Here is a 17500-nt window from a genome sequence, read left to right on the forward strand (position 1 = left end):
CATATAACAGGTCACCATGAAGCAACAGGGATTGAGGTTTTATCATAAGAAACCCTTGGGGAAGTTGTTCACCTTAGCAGATAGTTACTGCTAATTTGTATCTGATTATCGGTTTATGTTTTATTTTAGCCCTTTAACAGGAAGGCTATTATGAGGTTAAGAATTTTACAAAAAAAAAAAAAAAAGAAAGAAAGAAAAAGAAAAGACATGATTACCTCCTTAAACTGGAAACCTCAAGTGGATATTTCTGTTATCTGGTATTATATTTGACTACTTTTTTTTTTTTTTTTTTTTTGCGGTACGCGGGCCTCTCACTGCTGTGGCCTCTCCCGTTGTGGAGCACAGGCTCCGGACGTGCAGGCCCAGCGGCCATGGCTCACGGGCCCAGCCTCTCCGCGGCATGTGGGATCCTCCCGGACCAGGGCACGAACCCGCGTCCCCTGCATCGGCAGGCGGACTCTCAACTACTGCGCCACCAGGGAAGCCCTTGACTACCTTTTTATACGGAGGAATCAATTGTTTTTGAAATGTCTATATTATTTTGCCTTGTTATTCTCGTTGTTATTTTCAATTTCTTCAGATGCATTGCTGCCCAGTAACATGTCATCGTCCAGACTGGGGATCCCAAAATTATGAGCCCTGTCTCCTGGTCCACCTGCTGCAAAGGGTCTCCTGGCCGACGTTTGACGGTCTCTTGCTGGATCAGGGCACTTGAGTTTTTCTTCTGCTCTGAAGACCAGTCAGTTCCCATTTCCCTTATGAAGAAATTTCTCTTTCTTTGTGAAGTTCCAGGCAGAAAACCCTTCCCAGCATCTCCTTGAGAAGCTCGGTACAGAAAGGGAATGTCCTCTCTGTGAGTTAATCAGCATTGACCTGACAGAGTGAGCAGAGGAAAGAGAAGAATTTTATCAACTGACCTCAGTGTCATAGAACTGAATATATATAAAAGGCAAAAAGGAAAAGTTCCAATTTCCATTGGGACATTTTTCTAGAAATTATACACTGTAATGTCCTAGAAATACAATGACAATTTCCCCCAACAACCTTTCTTTTTAGAGACATAAAAGCCTTTCTAAAAACGCCTGCCAAATGGACACCCACACATCTTGAGAGTCACCCACTGAGCTGGCACTGCAGTAAGCTTTTAGTGCTTTTAGTGAGAATGATGCCACCCAGCACATTTAGGCTGGTTTCTATCCCTTAGGACTTTAAAAACGAGTTTCACAACCAGTCTTTGCCACGGGCTCCCACGCCACTGTTCCTCACTTACATGTACCTCACGATTTCCCTGACTGATACACCTGGCAGCCTGGAGCTGCCTATGATAATAACTGTGACACTTGCTTTTCTTCTTCTGAAGTTATGGATTCATTAAAAAGCAAGCATTGCATCTTGCTAGAGAACCAGGTGGAGCCCACACTGAATGTTTCTATTACTTAGTTACAAAAGACAAACATAAATGACACATACACACACACACAACCACATCTAATCCCTCCGCAAATTCTACAAATCTGCTTTCTACCCGTGGGTGCCAACCCAAACCAATACCTGTCTGTAGGCTGCTACTCAAGATGTACACTTAAAAGGTACAATCTGCATTTAAGGAAAGAAATCCCCTCGTCATCTTTATTAACTGCATTTGTAGCTTTGTTTTTCTTATATGATTCACCCCTGCGTCGTTTATAGTTTTCTTTTCTTGGTGTTCACTCTGTGAAACAAACTGGAGTTCTGTACACAAAATTGTATCCCAAACCGGTGCTCCCCCCTTGCCACTTGCCTGGGTTAAAAATGGCCAAACCGACTTGTAATTTGGTTAAATAAAATAAATAAATTAATTAGATGCCCCCAGGTTAAGACCCTGCCTTCCAAGTTTCAGCCCAGAGTCAATTTGTATGGCCAAGTTATAAACCCCTGAAAATAGGAAACTAATACCACGAGGATTTAAAATAATAGAAAATGTTTCACATAATGTAAATCCATAAGCAGTATATTATATTTAAGTCTTAATATCTACATACTTGGACTATCTTATATCTTGACAATCACACAAAGTAATCTCACTCCCTTGCCCCCTCCCTTTGACTCTGGGTTTCATTCCTATGTATTAACAATGCTCTGGGCCATAAAATACTGTATTAATATTAGTTTGTCACAGCAGACTAAATTTAGAACAACTCATTAATATGAGAGAGTTAAAGGCAGTCAGCCAAGAGTACCAGGGACTATAAGCTCTTAAGGCTATAAGTTATGCAGATATGCCACTTGAACTGGAGCGGCAGCCATTCTTTTTGTGACTAATAAGAGATTCTATTAGTTCTAAGCTGATTCTCATTCTAATTAAGAAATGTGGGAAAAGGCAATTTTGCCATTGTAGGTATAGTTGATGTGCAACTAGCATCAGTCTTATATCATCCCTCTTGGCTTCCTGGTCATATAAGATTAGTGGCACAGGCATAAAATGAATATTCCCCCTGCATCCACATAAAAAAAAAAAAAAACTTGGCTGCTGTATTTGCGATGCCGTAATCATAATCGATGTTTCTGGACGATATCTAGTAATCAGTGCCTTTTCAAAGCAAACCTTTTGTGGCTCAGAATCACCCCAGTTGGACAAAAAGTTTTGACTTTTTACAAATAAAAAACCTTTCAAATGGATACTTCTGGACTTATTATGCCTTTCTTTGGGCTTGTCAAATATTAATTTTTTTCAATTTAGTCCCTTGCTAAGCTACAAATATTCATGTCTAACACCAAGTAGCAGTTCAGGGGCTGACAACTTGGTATGTACCTTTTGAATGATGCATAGAAAGCAGCAGTTAGCACAAAGAAAAAGCCACCAGATTGGTCTCAGGGAAACCCAGTGTCTGAATTTTTCATGACTCCTCTAGCATTTAAAGAATAAAAAAACTGGCTCCTAGTGTTGGGAGACCAAAGTCGGGAAGGTCAGAGCCTGGAAACGTACAAGAGATTCCAGTCTTGCCTGGGGAAAGTCAAAGGGGATTTAAGCTGCTTAGGAGAAGTAGAAGAAAAAAAAGAAATTTCTTTTGCTTGGTTTTAGTATTTTCTGAACACCAGAGCAGCAGAATAAAAGCTATAAAAAGGTGCACAGCCCTCCCTCTCTCTAGGGTCCCTTATTTTTATGTCTCTAAGGACAACAACTTACCTTCGCTTTTGAGTTATGAGGATTACTGTTAAACTTCCCCAGATCGTGCCTTTCCTGGTGTACTTGTTCACTCATGGGTGCTCTCTCCCAAGGAAACCTGTGAGGTGGGGAGAGGAGAGCAAGTCAGTTATTTGTTTCCCTGGATATGCTTGCAAGAACCTTCCATGGAGGTGAGGGGCAAGTGGGGAAGAGGATGTCTTAATTACCTAGATGCCCAGTGACACGAGACTGAAAAATATTCTCCCTTTGATGAACTTTTCTGCATTTTATAACAATGTATAGGAAATCTAAATTGAATCCAGGAAAACAAATGAGTGGCGCCTACAGAAGGAAAAAAAAAATCTGTACAGTGTTTAAGCAACTGATGATTTCACCTGTCACCGTCTCATTAAGCTCTTAATGAGTTCTTTTCTATTCTTGGTCACATCTGATTTTTTTTTTAATATAAGTCCCTTTGAACAGCTGGGAGTAAGAATCGCCTTTGATCACTGAATTCTTCTGAATTTTCAGTCAAAACAAGGCCATTTTCATCCTGACTTGGGGTATTTTTATGAGTTTATTTCCCCCAAGTACATTCCTGGGCATAGCTTTCCAGGCTGGGAAGAGCCTGAACAATTAATGTATACATTTTTACATAAATGTTTATAAATTTAACAAAGGGAGAGAGCTTTGCCACAAGAAGCCTCAGCTCTTTTGAAGGCGGTTTTCTAATGATGACCCTTGGCGTGTTGGACCACATGGGATTCCTCTGAGAAGCGTCGGATGAAAATTAGTCTATTCTCATTTCAAACAGAATTTTGCTGAAGTCCTGATCAGAGCATCAGCATGGAGTCCGGGGAGATAACACTCGCTACTTGATTCACTCCGCAGCCTCCCTCTCCTGGTAATTGTTGCAGGAACACATAGTGACAAGGCTCTAGGATGTGAGCGGTCTGGATGTACTCCGGCTGTTACGCTCTGTTTAAAGATTTAAACCATCAGGGTATGATAAGGCTTTTTGATGTTCATTGAACACGGAGCTTGGGTACAGAAGAAGGGGAAAGGGCTTCACCAGAAGGCAATCATCTTTCAGAGCCACAGTAAGACAGAGAGAGGTGGGGAAATCTCAGCCTCAGCATAGACAGGGAACAAAGGGAGATGAAAGGGGCAGGGTGAAAAAGGGGCCAGCTCTCTGGCTGTGAGGCAGAACTTGCTCTATGAGAGTTCGATGCCTTAAAATGCAGGGAAAACATTTAGTGTTCCTCTTTCATTAAAACACACACATGTTTTGATGGGGAGGGGATAATGCCAGCTGCAAATTTGGGTGGCTTCAGTTGACCCTGGATTTAAAAGAGCCTGCCCATGGCTTGTTTTAAAATTATTTAATGAGTATTTATTTTGAGTCAGATGAATGTCACTTCCAGTGCTCACCCCTGCAAACCTGGAAGAAGAACCTCCTTAAAGTACATTTTTTAAGACCCTCACAGTGTTTTCTTTCCCCAGAGGTAAAACCTGAATATTTGTCTTAAAAACATAAGGACCAGGAAAGGAAAGGGGAAAAAAAGTGTCCCCTTCAAAACCCAAGCCCGTTTCTTCACATTCTCTTCTTTGGCAAAATACTAGCTTTTTTTTTCACCCTGTTCACAGCCCTATCATGCTATGTTAACCAAGCCTGCACTTTGATTGTACTAATTAGACAAGAACCAAGATTTCGCCATCTTCGTCTCCCTAGCCCCTGGCATAGCTTTCTGCGTGCACCAAAGTCTTAACAAATGTGTGTTGAATGAATGTAAGACACTAAGAAATGACAGGATAGATTTCAATTTATTTTCTGTGCCTCCATTTAAACTTTCAGAAAATTGCTGCATACAGAAAGCAAAAAGTTGTGCTTTTTCCCTCTTACATCCTGTGCCAACAAACAGCAAGGCCAAGGCATAGTTGCTGAGAGCCGATGCTTCAGAATCAGAATCAGACACATCTGGAATTGAAGGCAGCTTGGCTACTTACCTCAGGACTCTGGGAAACTTACTTCACTCTCCTAAGCTTTATTTTCCCCATCTGCAGAATAGGAATATTAAAAAGAGCTCCCTCTTTGGAGTGATAAAATCCACGTAAATATCTAGCACAATGTTTGGCATACATTAGAACGTTCCCAAAAATGTAACTCCCGTTATTAATACGATTGCTATCATTAGTATTGCTCTCCAAAACATTTTCATACATGGTGACCTTAGAAGGGGATTTTAGAAATATATAGTCATCAACATAATTTAAGTGGAGGACTTTATGATGACGTACGCTATTGAGGGGTTGTTTCCACACTCGTCTCTGTTGTGGCATGAATAAAATGTGCTGTGACATGCTGGCCTCCCCTGGTCTGACAATGTGCTCTGTTCCCACCTCATATAAGTGTTCTCTATAGAGGAAAGCCCCTCTTCACTTAGATGCCAGCAATGGAACTGCAAGTGGGTTTGATCAACCAAACACCGGGAAACTAAAATGGGTCTTGCCTTTTTGAACCTGGAAAGTGATAAACCAGTCAAAACAACATGTACAGTGCTATACCCTTTCCTCCACATACTTCAATTCAGTACGACATAATCACTGCTTCTGAGGAGGCAGAAAGGAGATGAGACTCAGAACCCAATTCCATCCTATGGTGGCCAGAGCCCACCTGAGCCAGGGGCCCATCCCCAGTAAGCTGTGTCCCAGGAGAAGCCACCCAACAGCACCAGGCCCTCTTGTGTATTCCTCACAACAACCCTATGAGGAAGGTCATTACAGATGAGAAAACTGAAGTGTAGAATGATAGTATCAAGAAAATGATCTTTACTGCCATTTCTTTTATTTCTCTTTCAAAATATTGCTTAGTAATCTGCTAGACTGGAGGTAGGGCACTCATTCTCTCTGACCCTCTGTACAAATCCCTCCATCTCTCTGGGTCTCAGTGTCTTCATCTGCATCAGTGGGTTGGGGGCTGGGGCAGGCATGGTGATCCGTTCTAGCTCCATAGTCTATGATTCATGCCAGAAGGGCTGAACAACTCTGATGACACTGGAATCTCTGTGAGAACCACAAACCTTGTATCATGATCTTCCTCTCCAATTTCCCCTCACCTTCCCATCTCCCATACTGGACATGGGAGCATGGTAGCCATTACCATTACGTCAAGAGTTCATTTTAGCAGAGCTCAAATCTAGGGAGCATTATGGCCAAATAATGTGCCCCACAATTGAGACATAAGGGAATTACTGTTTCCTTTTCTCTAGCCTGCAACACAGAGAAAGCCAGTCCTCTAAAAACAAATTGATTGATGATATAATTTAATATCTTCATATGATTTCTAGTGGCAGAATCAATCAGCTGCTAGCACAACCATCCAAGGTGGAGAAAAAGAAAAATTGCACCAGTTGCTTTTCTTTTATTGCACTTCCGGGTACTCTAAGAAAAAACTCTCTCCAGAAAATCAATACGGCCGATTGTGCCCAGCAGTCCCCCATTACAGAATTAAATCCATATGCCAACACAAGACAATGAAGAGACCCCACTAGCAAGGGATCCATTTGCTTTGTTAGACTTAAGCTGCCCGGGAATGAGACCACAAGACTGGCTATAATTTAATGCAAACCTTGGCCTATCCTGGTCATGCATATGACTGACCCTCAGGGCACGACCATCAATTTTCTATTAAAGATCAGAGATTTGACATATCAAAGTCAACATCTAGCTGAATAACTGCAGTAACCTGATAATAATTCTTTTGTGGATTTCGCAGTAGCTTTTCAGTAAAGTATCAGAAAGGTAGCCGATTTCAATCCTGACCTGGCAAGATCTGAATATGAAATAAAGGATTTCAGCTTGATCTCCCCATGATGTGAGGATGAATGTTCTGGTAAATGTTAACTTAGTGCTCTGAATAGCTCAGTAATAGATGGGTTTAGGCAGTAATAGGTTTAAAATGTCAACTTATTGAATAATAATTTCATGTTGTACAAATACTATGTGTAAGAAGGGATTTGTTTTGCAAATTTTGAAATAAATGAATGGATTTATAATGTCCTTGACTGTTTCATTGTTCCCGTCAGAATTTTACAGAAGAATCAAAATTAGTTTCTGCTTTCTCTCGTCTTGCTGTTTTCCTGCCTTGGTCTTTAGGCAGTTTTCATAATTACTGGGCCTCCCTGAATTCTGGTCATTAATTGAGCTCTTCCTTGTTTTGGTCCCCAAAGCCAAGCTGATAGCATTATTTTCTAGTAAAAATAAAAACTCAATTATCTTTCCCTATAAAATGTTTCATGACACCAATAGCATAAAAACCTTTTCACCAACCCAGCTGTAAAATGCTCAACTGTTGAAATACAAGAAGCAAATAAAATTCTGTTTCCCTAACTGAACTCAGCCCTTCAGTCCAATTATAAGCTGACAGTTCTGTAAATCCTGGTGGAACACAAGTGTGGGTAAATGGAATTGTGATTGGGAAACTGAGGACCTGGGACAAACATCTCCACCACAACCTGTGTAAAAGGTCCTAGATTCTGCAACTGCCCCACCACACACACTCACACTTCCAACCATACAGAAGAAGTAAACATGTTTGCTCAGGGAAATGGGAGAGGCCAAAAAACCATCCAGGTGAGCTCTCTGAATACTTCAAGGCTGATCTTCAGCCGCTTGGCTTCCCTCAGCTTCCCAGAAGACTCAGGAGAAGCCCACTCTTGCAGTCCACCAGCCTAGCACTTCGAGGAGCTCCTCATCTAAGGTATAAAGGATGCCTTGATTTCCACAAAGCCAAACACCCTCAGTAGTTTATAGATGCTCACACTTGGGAAATATCTGCATGAAATTGTCCTAGATATTTGTGCTCAACCATTGAGCTCATCGGTTGAGCGCATCTCTCTTTGCCCTGAAACCGCAGAGAGGCTCTGTCCTAGTCCTGGTTCTTCCAGCAGCTGATCAAAAGACAAGGATGTGAGTGCTAGTAGTTTGTTTGGAAGGTAAAGAAAACATTGGTAAGGGAATAAGTCAGGGAAGCAAAGGCAGTGAATAAAAGGTGCATTATCAAGTCAGTAACCATTTAGATAACAGGAACCTAGTCCCACTGGGGAGACTCTGAGACACTGTTGGAACTAGAGTATTTATACACCAACTCCCCTGTCAGTCATTGGTTGAGGCTGCTCCTGAGGGGCATTCATTCCTTGACATTTCCATCTACTGTATGGGTAAGTAGAGGATTTCAGGGGCCAGAGAGAATCCTCAGGAAAAAGTACAGATGCTGGAATCTTGAGGTCAGGCAGTGTGCACTGAAATGGAAAGGGAGAGGGGTGTGGGCAGGGCACTAATACCCTCTGTTATGGACTCTGGCCTTTTACTAACTTCTGAAACTTTTCTAACTTGTTTTTAAGTTATGAAAGTTAATATGGCTCATGTATCAATAAAACAACAACAACATATCTAAACAGTATAGAAGAGCACAAGTATTTTTTTAAAGGCCTTCTTCCTTCCAGCCATTCAGTCTTATTCTCAGGGATGACTATTTTTTTACAGCTTCTTTTTTCTCTATAGGTAAAACCTACATAATATAAACACATACCCACCCACATTAGCTGGATATACATTTTTGTGCTCACAAGTAAGGTCATCCTTGACATAATTTCCTTCAGTTTGCTTTTTTTCACAAAATAAAATATCTTAAATATCCTTGCATATCAATATCTCTGTATTTGTCTCAAACTTTTTAATGGATACTAATATGAACATATCATAAATCATTAAGCATTTAGGTATTTGTTTCAACTCATATATATATATATATATATATATATATATATATATACACACATTTCCTAGAAGTGGAATTTCTCATTTAAAGAATATACACATTTTAAAATTTGACAAATCATGCCAAAGCAATCTCTAAACATTTCACCAATTTACACTTCTACCAACAGTGCATGAGTGCTCTCTTTATTCCTATATATATGCCAACAATGGAAATGATCACACTTTTTAATCTTTGGCAAACTAATAGGTTAAAATAGTATATCACTGTCTTACTTTTTGCTCCTTTTATTATGAGTGAGGTTCCTCAATTATGTTTCTTTGCATCTTCACATACAACTTACTAACGTCCTCTTAGCCTTTTTCTTAATATTTCAAAAGCACTCTTTATAAACAAATACTTTTCCAGTTTGTGTTTTGTTGTTTATTGTTTTTATGTCTGTTTTTCTGTATAAAAATATTAAATATCTATGTTTTCAAATTTATCAATTTTTTTATGTTTTCTGGGGTTTTGTTTCATAGTATGCTCTTCCTCATTCAAAATGATTAAAAACAAATTCAACTATGAGTTCTCTAGAGCATTTACAGTGTGATATTTTTTTTCTTTGTGGTACGCAGGCCTCTCACTGCTGTGGCCTCTTCCGTTGTGGAGCACAGGCTCCAGACGTGCAGGCTCAGCAGCCATGGCTCACGGGCCCAGCCGCTCCGCGGCATGTGAGATCTTCCCAGACCGGGGCACGAACCCGTGTCCCCTGCATCGGCAGGTGGACTCTCAACAACTGAGCCACCAGGGAAGCCCTACAGTGTGATTTTTATATTTAAGTCTTTATTTAATCTTTTTTTGATATAAAATATGAAGTAGAAACTTGGTTAAAATTATTTTTTCCAAATGACCACTTATTTGTCTCCAACCAAACCTTTTGCTAAATATTTTTTCAGCACTGATCTGAAATAACTCTTTTATCAATAATCAACTTCCATATTGGTTTAACTCTATTTCTGGAGTACCTATTTTGCTTTAAGTGTTATAGATTTGTAATAAAGTTTATCATCTCATAAGGCTTGTCCTTCCTTTTTAATCCCTAGAATTTTGCCAGGTTTATTTTTCCAAATGAATTGTAGTATCATTTTGTCCAGATCACAAAAACATTTGGTGTTTTTATTGAATTATTTGAATATTTAGATTAATTTAGGGATAATTGTCATGTTTACAACATCCAGTCTCCCTATGCAATAACAAAATGCATTTTTCCAATCATTAGTCTTCTTTTATGTCCCCTGGAAAAGTTTGTTTCGTTGAATTGTGATTTTGTACCTCAGAGGCAGAAAGTTAAAAGATAATAATTATTATCATTTATAAAAACTATTATGTTTTCACTTGAGGAAACAGTTTTTTCATATATTTCCTGCACCTTTTTTGCTGAATTTATTTCTAAGTAATTAATCATATCCATAGCTTTGGTAAATGGGATGTTTCATCCCATGATATTTACTAATTCTAATTGTTTCTGTGTTAGCTATTGATTTTTGTGTTTTAATTACATATCCAGCTACCTACTGGATTCTCTTACTCTCTCTAAAGATTTTCCTCCAGTTTATTATCTTGAATTTCCCAGATTTATAATTTGTAACAAGTGAAAATAATGATCTTTAAAATCCATTCTAATACTTATACAGTAATTCTTTTTCTTTTCTAATTGCATTGGCTAATACTTTAAAAATAATATTAAGCAATAATGATGATTGCTGGAAAGTTGTCCTGTTCCTGACTTCAATAAGAATGCTTCTAGCATTGTATTATGAAGAATGATGCTAGATTTTGAACTAAAATGTATTTTTATCATGTTAAGGGAGAATTCATCTATTTCTACCATAAAAAGTTCAATTCGAGCAAAGATATTTAATTTTTCAAATGCCTTTTCACTATCTATTGAAGTGTTTTCCTCTTTTGATCTATTTATATGACAGATTGTATTAACGTATTTCCTAATAATTATCCTTGCATTCCTGAATTGAATCGATTTAATCATATCCTTTTGCTATTGTGCTGGATTCCATTTGCCATATTTTATTTAGGAGAGGGCTTTTAATTTACTGGTAGAGATTACGGATACTTTTCCCTTTTTGTGCTATCTTTGACAGACCTTAGGATCAGTGTTATGCTTGCAGGCCTCTTTCTGAAAACTAGCAGAAGGAGTTGTTCCCCCTTTAAGAGCTGATCTTAGACCAGTGAAGGAGGATTCTCTAGAGGACACATGATTTTTCTTGGTTTGACCACAGGCGTGGAAATGGGTATAGTTCAATTCAAAAATATGTATTGAGCACTTATGTATATGTTGAAACTATGTAAGTGGGAATTTGGCTCTTAAAATTAGTATGCAAGGCAAAAAAATCTCACATTACTCTATCAAACTACTGAAAGGGACTTTCCAATTATCTTGAAATTTAAACTGAAGCCCAAAGCAGAAAATAACAAATATGCATACATTTGATTAAAAAACTTATAAATCCTTGAAAGACTTGCTATAAGATAGAAAAACTAGTGCTGTAACCCAAATTCGGGTTTATAAGAGAACTCAAGACATTAGAGATGAAGATTGAGAGAGTCATTGAAGTAAAAAGCTGTCAGTCGAGTTAGCAGTACTGTGGCATTTCCCCAACTCTCCTCATAGGTGACCCCTCCTAAGCCAAGTGAGAAAGGAGCTTCAAGGAAGTCTCTCATTAGAGATGGGTAGTCTTCCTGAAGGGACAACTGACACGATAGCCTCCAAAAGAGATGCTGAGCTGCATCTGTCCAGTGACCCTGGACCAGAGCTGAGCCTGGGAAGTTCTTGGGAGATGCTGACAATGTCCCTGGGATGAAGATAAAAACTTGTGTAGACCACAGTGTCTACGGTACGAGTGGTTTATCCTTCCAGAATTTGGTGCGGCAAGGATGTCAAGTCTTCATTAAACTAAGAGTTCATCTCACTAGCTACAATCTTGAAAGGTCTCCACTGAAGGAAGCTACCTGTCAGGGCAAGACAACACCAGCAGAATGGGGTTGGCAGTCTACCATCCTAAGCAGGATCTGAGGGAACAGTTGTAAGAGCTCAGCTAGAGAACAGATCTCCAACACTGAGGGTCAGTGCAGTGCCAAAGATCCCCAAAGGGATTTCTAAAAAACCCACAAAATTTCCTGGAATGAGAGAGCCAACTTTAAGAAAAGCCAACTTTAAGAAAAGCCAACTTTTCTGCCACATGGAAGGTATCACAGCCAGATTTCATCCCCACTCATCAAGTACAGCATTGCCCTTTTAACTCTCATCTCACCCTTCTTGCCCTAGCACAGGAGGAGCTAGGAGCATAAAGGGGTGAGACTACATAATGATCAAGGGATCGATCCAAGAAGAAGATATAATAATTGTAAATATTTATGCACCCAACATAAGAGCACCTCAATACATAAGGCAAATACTAACAGCCATAAAAGGGGAAATCGACAGTAACACATTCATAGTAGGGGACTTTAACACCCCACTTTCACCAATCGACAGATCATCCAAAATTAAAATAAATAAGGAAACACGAGCTTTAAAAGATACATTAAACAAGATACACTTAATTGATATTTATAGGACATTCCATCCAAAAACAACAGAATACACATTTTTCTCAAGTGCTCATGGAACATTCTCCAGGATAGATCATATCTTGGGTCACAAATCAAGCCTTGGTAAATTTAAGAAAATTGAAATTGTATCAAGTATCTTTTCCGACCACAACACTATGAGACTAGATATCAATTATAGGAAAAGATCTGTAAAAAATACAAACACATGGAGGGTAAACAATACACTACTTAATAACGAAGTGATCACTGAAGAAATCAAAGAGGAAATCAAAAAATACCTAGAAACAAATGACAATGATACATGATGACCCAAAACCTATGGGATGCAACAAAAGCAGTTCTAACAAGGAAGTTTATAACAACATAATCCTATCTTAAGAAATAGGAAACATCTCGAATAAACAACCTAACCTTGCACCTAAAGCAATTAGAGAAAGAAGAACAAAACCCCCCAAAGTTAGCAGAAGGAAAGAAATCATAAAGATCAGATCAGAAATAAATGAAAAAGAAATGAAGGAAACAATAGCAAAGACAATAAAAACAATAAAACTAAAAAACAATAAAACTAAAAGCTGGTTCTTTGAGAAGATAAACAAAATTGATAAACCCTTAGCCAGACTCATCAAGTAAAAAAGGGAGAAGACTCAAATCAATAGAATTAGAAATGAAAAAGGAGAAGTAACAACTGACACTGCAGAAATACAAAAGATCATGAGAGATTACTACAAGTAACTCTATGCCATAAAATGGACAACCTGGAAGAAATGGCCAAATTCTTAGAAATGCACAACCTGCCAAGACTGAATCAGGAAGAAACAAAAAATATGAACAGACCAATTACAAGAACTGAAATTGAAACTGTGATTAAAAATCTTCCAACAAACAAAAGCCCAGGACCAGATGGCTTCACAGGCGAATTCTATCAAACATTTAGAGAAGAGCTAACACCTATCCTTCTCAAACTCTTCCAAAATATAGCAGAGGGAGGAACACTCCCAAACTCATTCTACGAGGCCACCATCACCTTGATACCAAAACCAGACAAAGATGTCACAAAGAAAGAAAACTACAGGTCAATATCACTGATGAACATAGATGCAAAAATATAGCAGAGGGAGGAACACTCCCAAACTCATTCTACGAGGCCACCATCACCCTGATACCAAAACCAGACAAAGATGTCACAAAGAAAGAAAACTACAGGCCAATATCACTGATGAACATAGATACAAAAATCCTCAACAAAATACTAGCAAACAGAATCCAACAGCACATTAAGAGGATCATACACAATGATCAAGTGGGGTTTATTCCAGGAATGCAAGGATTCAATATACGCAAATCAATCAATGTGATACACCATATTGAAAAATTGAAGGAGAAAAACCATATGGTCATCTCAATAGATGCAGGGAAATCTTTCGACAAAATTCAACACTCATTTATGAAAAAAACCATGCAGAAAGTAGGCATAGAGGGACCTTTCCTCAACATAATAAAGGCCATATATGACAAACCCACAGCCAACATTGTCCTCATTGGTGAAAAACTGAAAGCATTTCCACTAAGATCAGGAACAAGACAAGGTTGCCCACTCTCACCACTCTCATTCAACAGTTTTGGAAGTTTTAGTCACAGCAATCAGAGGAGAAGAAAAAGAAATAAAAGGAATCCAAATCGGAAAAGAAGAGGTAAAGCTATCACTGTTTGCAGATTACATGATACTATACATGGAGAATCCTAAAGATGCTACCAGAAAACTACTAGAGCTAATCAATGAATTGGGTAAAGTAGCAGGATACAAAATTAATGTACAGAAATCTCTTGCATTCCTATACACTAATGATGAAAAATCTGAAAGTAAAATCAAGAAAACACTCCCATTTACCATTGCAACAAAAAGAATAAAATATCTAGGAATAAACCTACCTAAGGAGACAAAAGACCTGTATGCAGAAAATTATAAGATACTTTTGAAAGAAATTAAAGATGATACAAATAGATGGAGAGATATACCATGTTCTTGGATTGGAAGAATCAACATTGTGAAAATGATTCTACTACCCAAAGCAATCTACAGATTCAGTGCAATCCCTATCAAACTACCACTGGCATTTTTCACAGAGCAAGAACCAAAAAATTTCACAATTTGTATGGAAACACAAAAGACCCCGAATAGCCAAAGCAATCTTGAGAACGAAAAACGGAACTTGAGGAATCAGGCTCCCTGACTTCAGATTATACTACAAAGCTACAGTAATCAAGACAGCATGGTAATGGCAAAAAAACAGAAATATAGATCAATGGAACAGGATAGAAAGCCCATAGATAAACCCATGCACATACGGTCACCTTATCTTTGATAAAGGAGGCAAGAATGTACAGTGAAGAAAGGACAGCCTCTTCAATAAGTGGTGTTGGGAAAACTGGACAGCTACATGTAAAAGTATGAGATTAGAACACTCCCTAACACCATACACAAAAATAAGCTCAAAATGGATTAAAGACCTAAATGTAAGGCCAGAAACTACCAAACTCTTAGAGGAAAACATAGGCAGAACACTCTATGACATAAATCACAGCAAGATCCTTCTTGACCCACCTCCTAGAGAATTGGAAATAAAAACAAAAATAAACAAATGGGACCTAATGAAACTTCAAAGCTTTTGCACAGCAAAGGAAACCATAAACAAGACAAAAAGACAACCATCAGAATGGGAGAAAATATTTGCAAATGAAGCAACTGCCAAAGGATTAATTTCCAAAATTTACAAGCAGCTCATGCAGCTCAATAACAAAAAAAACAAACAACCCAATCAAAAAATGGGCAGAAGACCTAAACAGACATTTCTCCAAAGAAGATATACAGACTGCCAACAAACACATGAAAGAATGCTCAACATCATTAATCATTAGAGAAATGCAAATCAAAACTACAATGAGATATCATCTCACACCAGTCAGAATGACCATCATCAAAAAATCTACAAACAATAAATGCTGGAGAGGGTGTGGAGAAAAGGGAACACTCTTGCACTGCTGATAGGAATGTGAATTGGTACAGCCACTATGGAGAACAGTATGGAGGTTCCTTAAAAAACTACAAATAGAACTACCATATGACCCAGCAATCTCACTGCTGGGCATATACCCTGAGAAAACCATAATTCAAAAAGAGTCATGTACCAAAATGTTCATTGCAGCTCAATTTACAGTAGCTCAGAGATGGAAACAACCTAAGTGCCCGTCATCGGATGAATGGATAAAGAAGATGTGGCACATATATACAATGGAATATTACTCAGCCATAAAAAGAAACGAAATTGAGCTATTTGTAATGAGGTGGATAGACCTAGAGTCTGTCATACAGAGTGAAGTAAGTCAGAAAGAGAAAGACAAATACCGTATGCTAACACATATATATGGAATTTAAGAAAAAAAAATGTCATGAAGAACCTAGGGGTAAGACAGGAATAAAGACACAGACCTACTGGAGAACGGACTTGAGGATATGGGGAGGGGGAAGGGTGAGCTGTGACAGGGCGAGAGAGAGGCATGGACATATATACACTAACAAACGTAAGGTAGATAGCTAGTGGGAAGCAGCCACATGGCACAGGGATATCGGCTCGGTGCTATATGACTGCCTGGGGGGGTGGGATAGGGAGGGTGTGAGGGAGGGAGACGCAAGAGGGAAGCGATATGGGAACATATGTATATGTATAACAAATTCACTTTGTTATAAAGCAGAAACTATCACACCATTGTAAAGCAATTATACCCCAATAAAGATGTTAAAAAAAAAAAAAAGAGTCATGTGCCAAAATGTTCATTTCAGCTCTATTTACAATAGACAGGAGATGGAAACAACCTAAGTGTCCATCATCAGATAAATGGATAAAGAAGATGTGGCACATGTATACAATGGGATATTACTCAGCCATAAAAAGAAACGAAATTGAGTTATTTGTAGTGAGGTGGATGGGCCTAGAGTCTGTCATACAGAGTGAAGTAAGTCAGAAAGAGAAAGACAAATACCGTATGCTACCACATATATATGGAATCTAAGGAAAAAAATGTCACGAAGAACCTAGGGGTAAGACAGGAATAAAGACACAGACCTACTAGAGAATGGACTTGAGGATATGGGGAGGGGGAAGGGTAAGCTGTGACAGGACGAGAGAGAGGCATGGACATATACACACTACCAAACATAAAATAGATAGCTAGTGGGAAGCAGCCGCATAACACAGGGAGATCAGCTTGGTGCTTTGTGACCACCTAGAGGGGTGGGATAGGGAGGGTGGAATAGGGAGGAAGACGCAAGAGGGAAGAGATATGGGAACATACGTATATGTATAGCTGATTCAGTTTGTTATAAAGCAGAAACTAACACACCATTGTAAAGCAATTATACTCCAATAAAGATGTAAAAAAATTTTTTTTAATTTAAAAAATAGTGGTGAGAAAAGTAGTTGAATAAGGCAGAGCAATAGTGCAAGAACAAAATACCACGCATCTTCCCCTGCTGGATCTACAGATTACTGAGTGGGGCTGAAGCTTTTTGGGAAGTACATAAACAGAGAACTTTGAAAATGGATGGGAGAATGAAGCTGTGGTTTGAAATGGACTGGCCATCTTCATGTCTTAAAAATGAGAGAACTCTAAATCCAAAGGTGAGTGGAAAAGCTATGGGATATGCCCAAGATATTGCCAAGGTGTGAGGGAGACTTGACAGTCCATATTTGAAGGCAGAGGTGAGACACATGGCATAATCAAAATTACCCTTGAAAATCTCTCAGGAAGGGTTTACTTTGGAGACTGACACCCCACCTTTCAGTAATTCCAACAGAAAAATTTTTTCTTCCAGCACTGGAACAGATTGCAACTATTTCAGTTGAGCAGAGATGAAGTAGTTGGCTGAGTTTAGCAGCCATATTGCAGGAAAAATATATACCTTTAAA

At 38.7% G+C, this 17500-nt stretch overlaps 1 protein-coding gene across 1 annotated transcript in view; it reads right to left on the reverse strand.

The window, feature by feature from the left end:
* Window positions 1-536: 536 nt before the first annotated feature.
* The window catches only part of LOC115859570 (DBIRD complex subunit ZNF326), a 117763-nt gene continuing 100799 nt past the window's right edge, over window positions 537-17500 (reverse strand). The window contains exons 8-9 of the mRNA XM_060294326.2: window positions 5175-5374; window positions 537-729 (exon numbers count right to left, since the gene is read on the reverse strand). Of these exons, the coding sequence (XP_060150309.1) occupies window positions 537-729; window positions 5175-5374 (393 nt within the window). The remainder of the gene's footprint in view (window positions 730-5174; window positions 5375-17500) is intronic.

Source organism: Globicephala melas, chromosome 1, assembly GCF_963455315.2.
Source record: "Globicephala melas chromosome 1, mGloMel1.2, whole genome shotgun sequence".
Taxonomy (NCBI): domain Eukaryota; kingdom Metazoa; phylum Chordata; class Mammalia; order Artiodactyla; family Delphinidae; genus Globicephala; species Globicephala melas.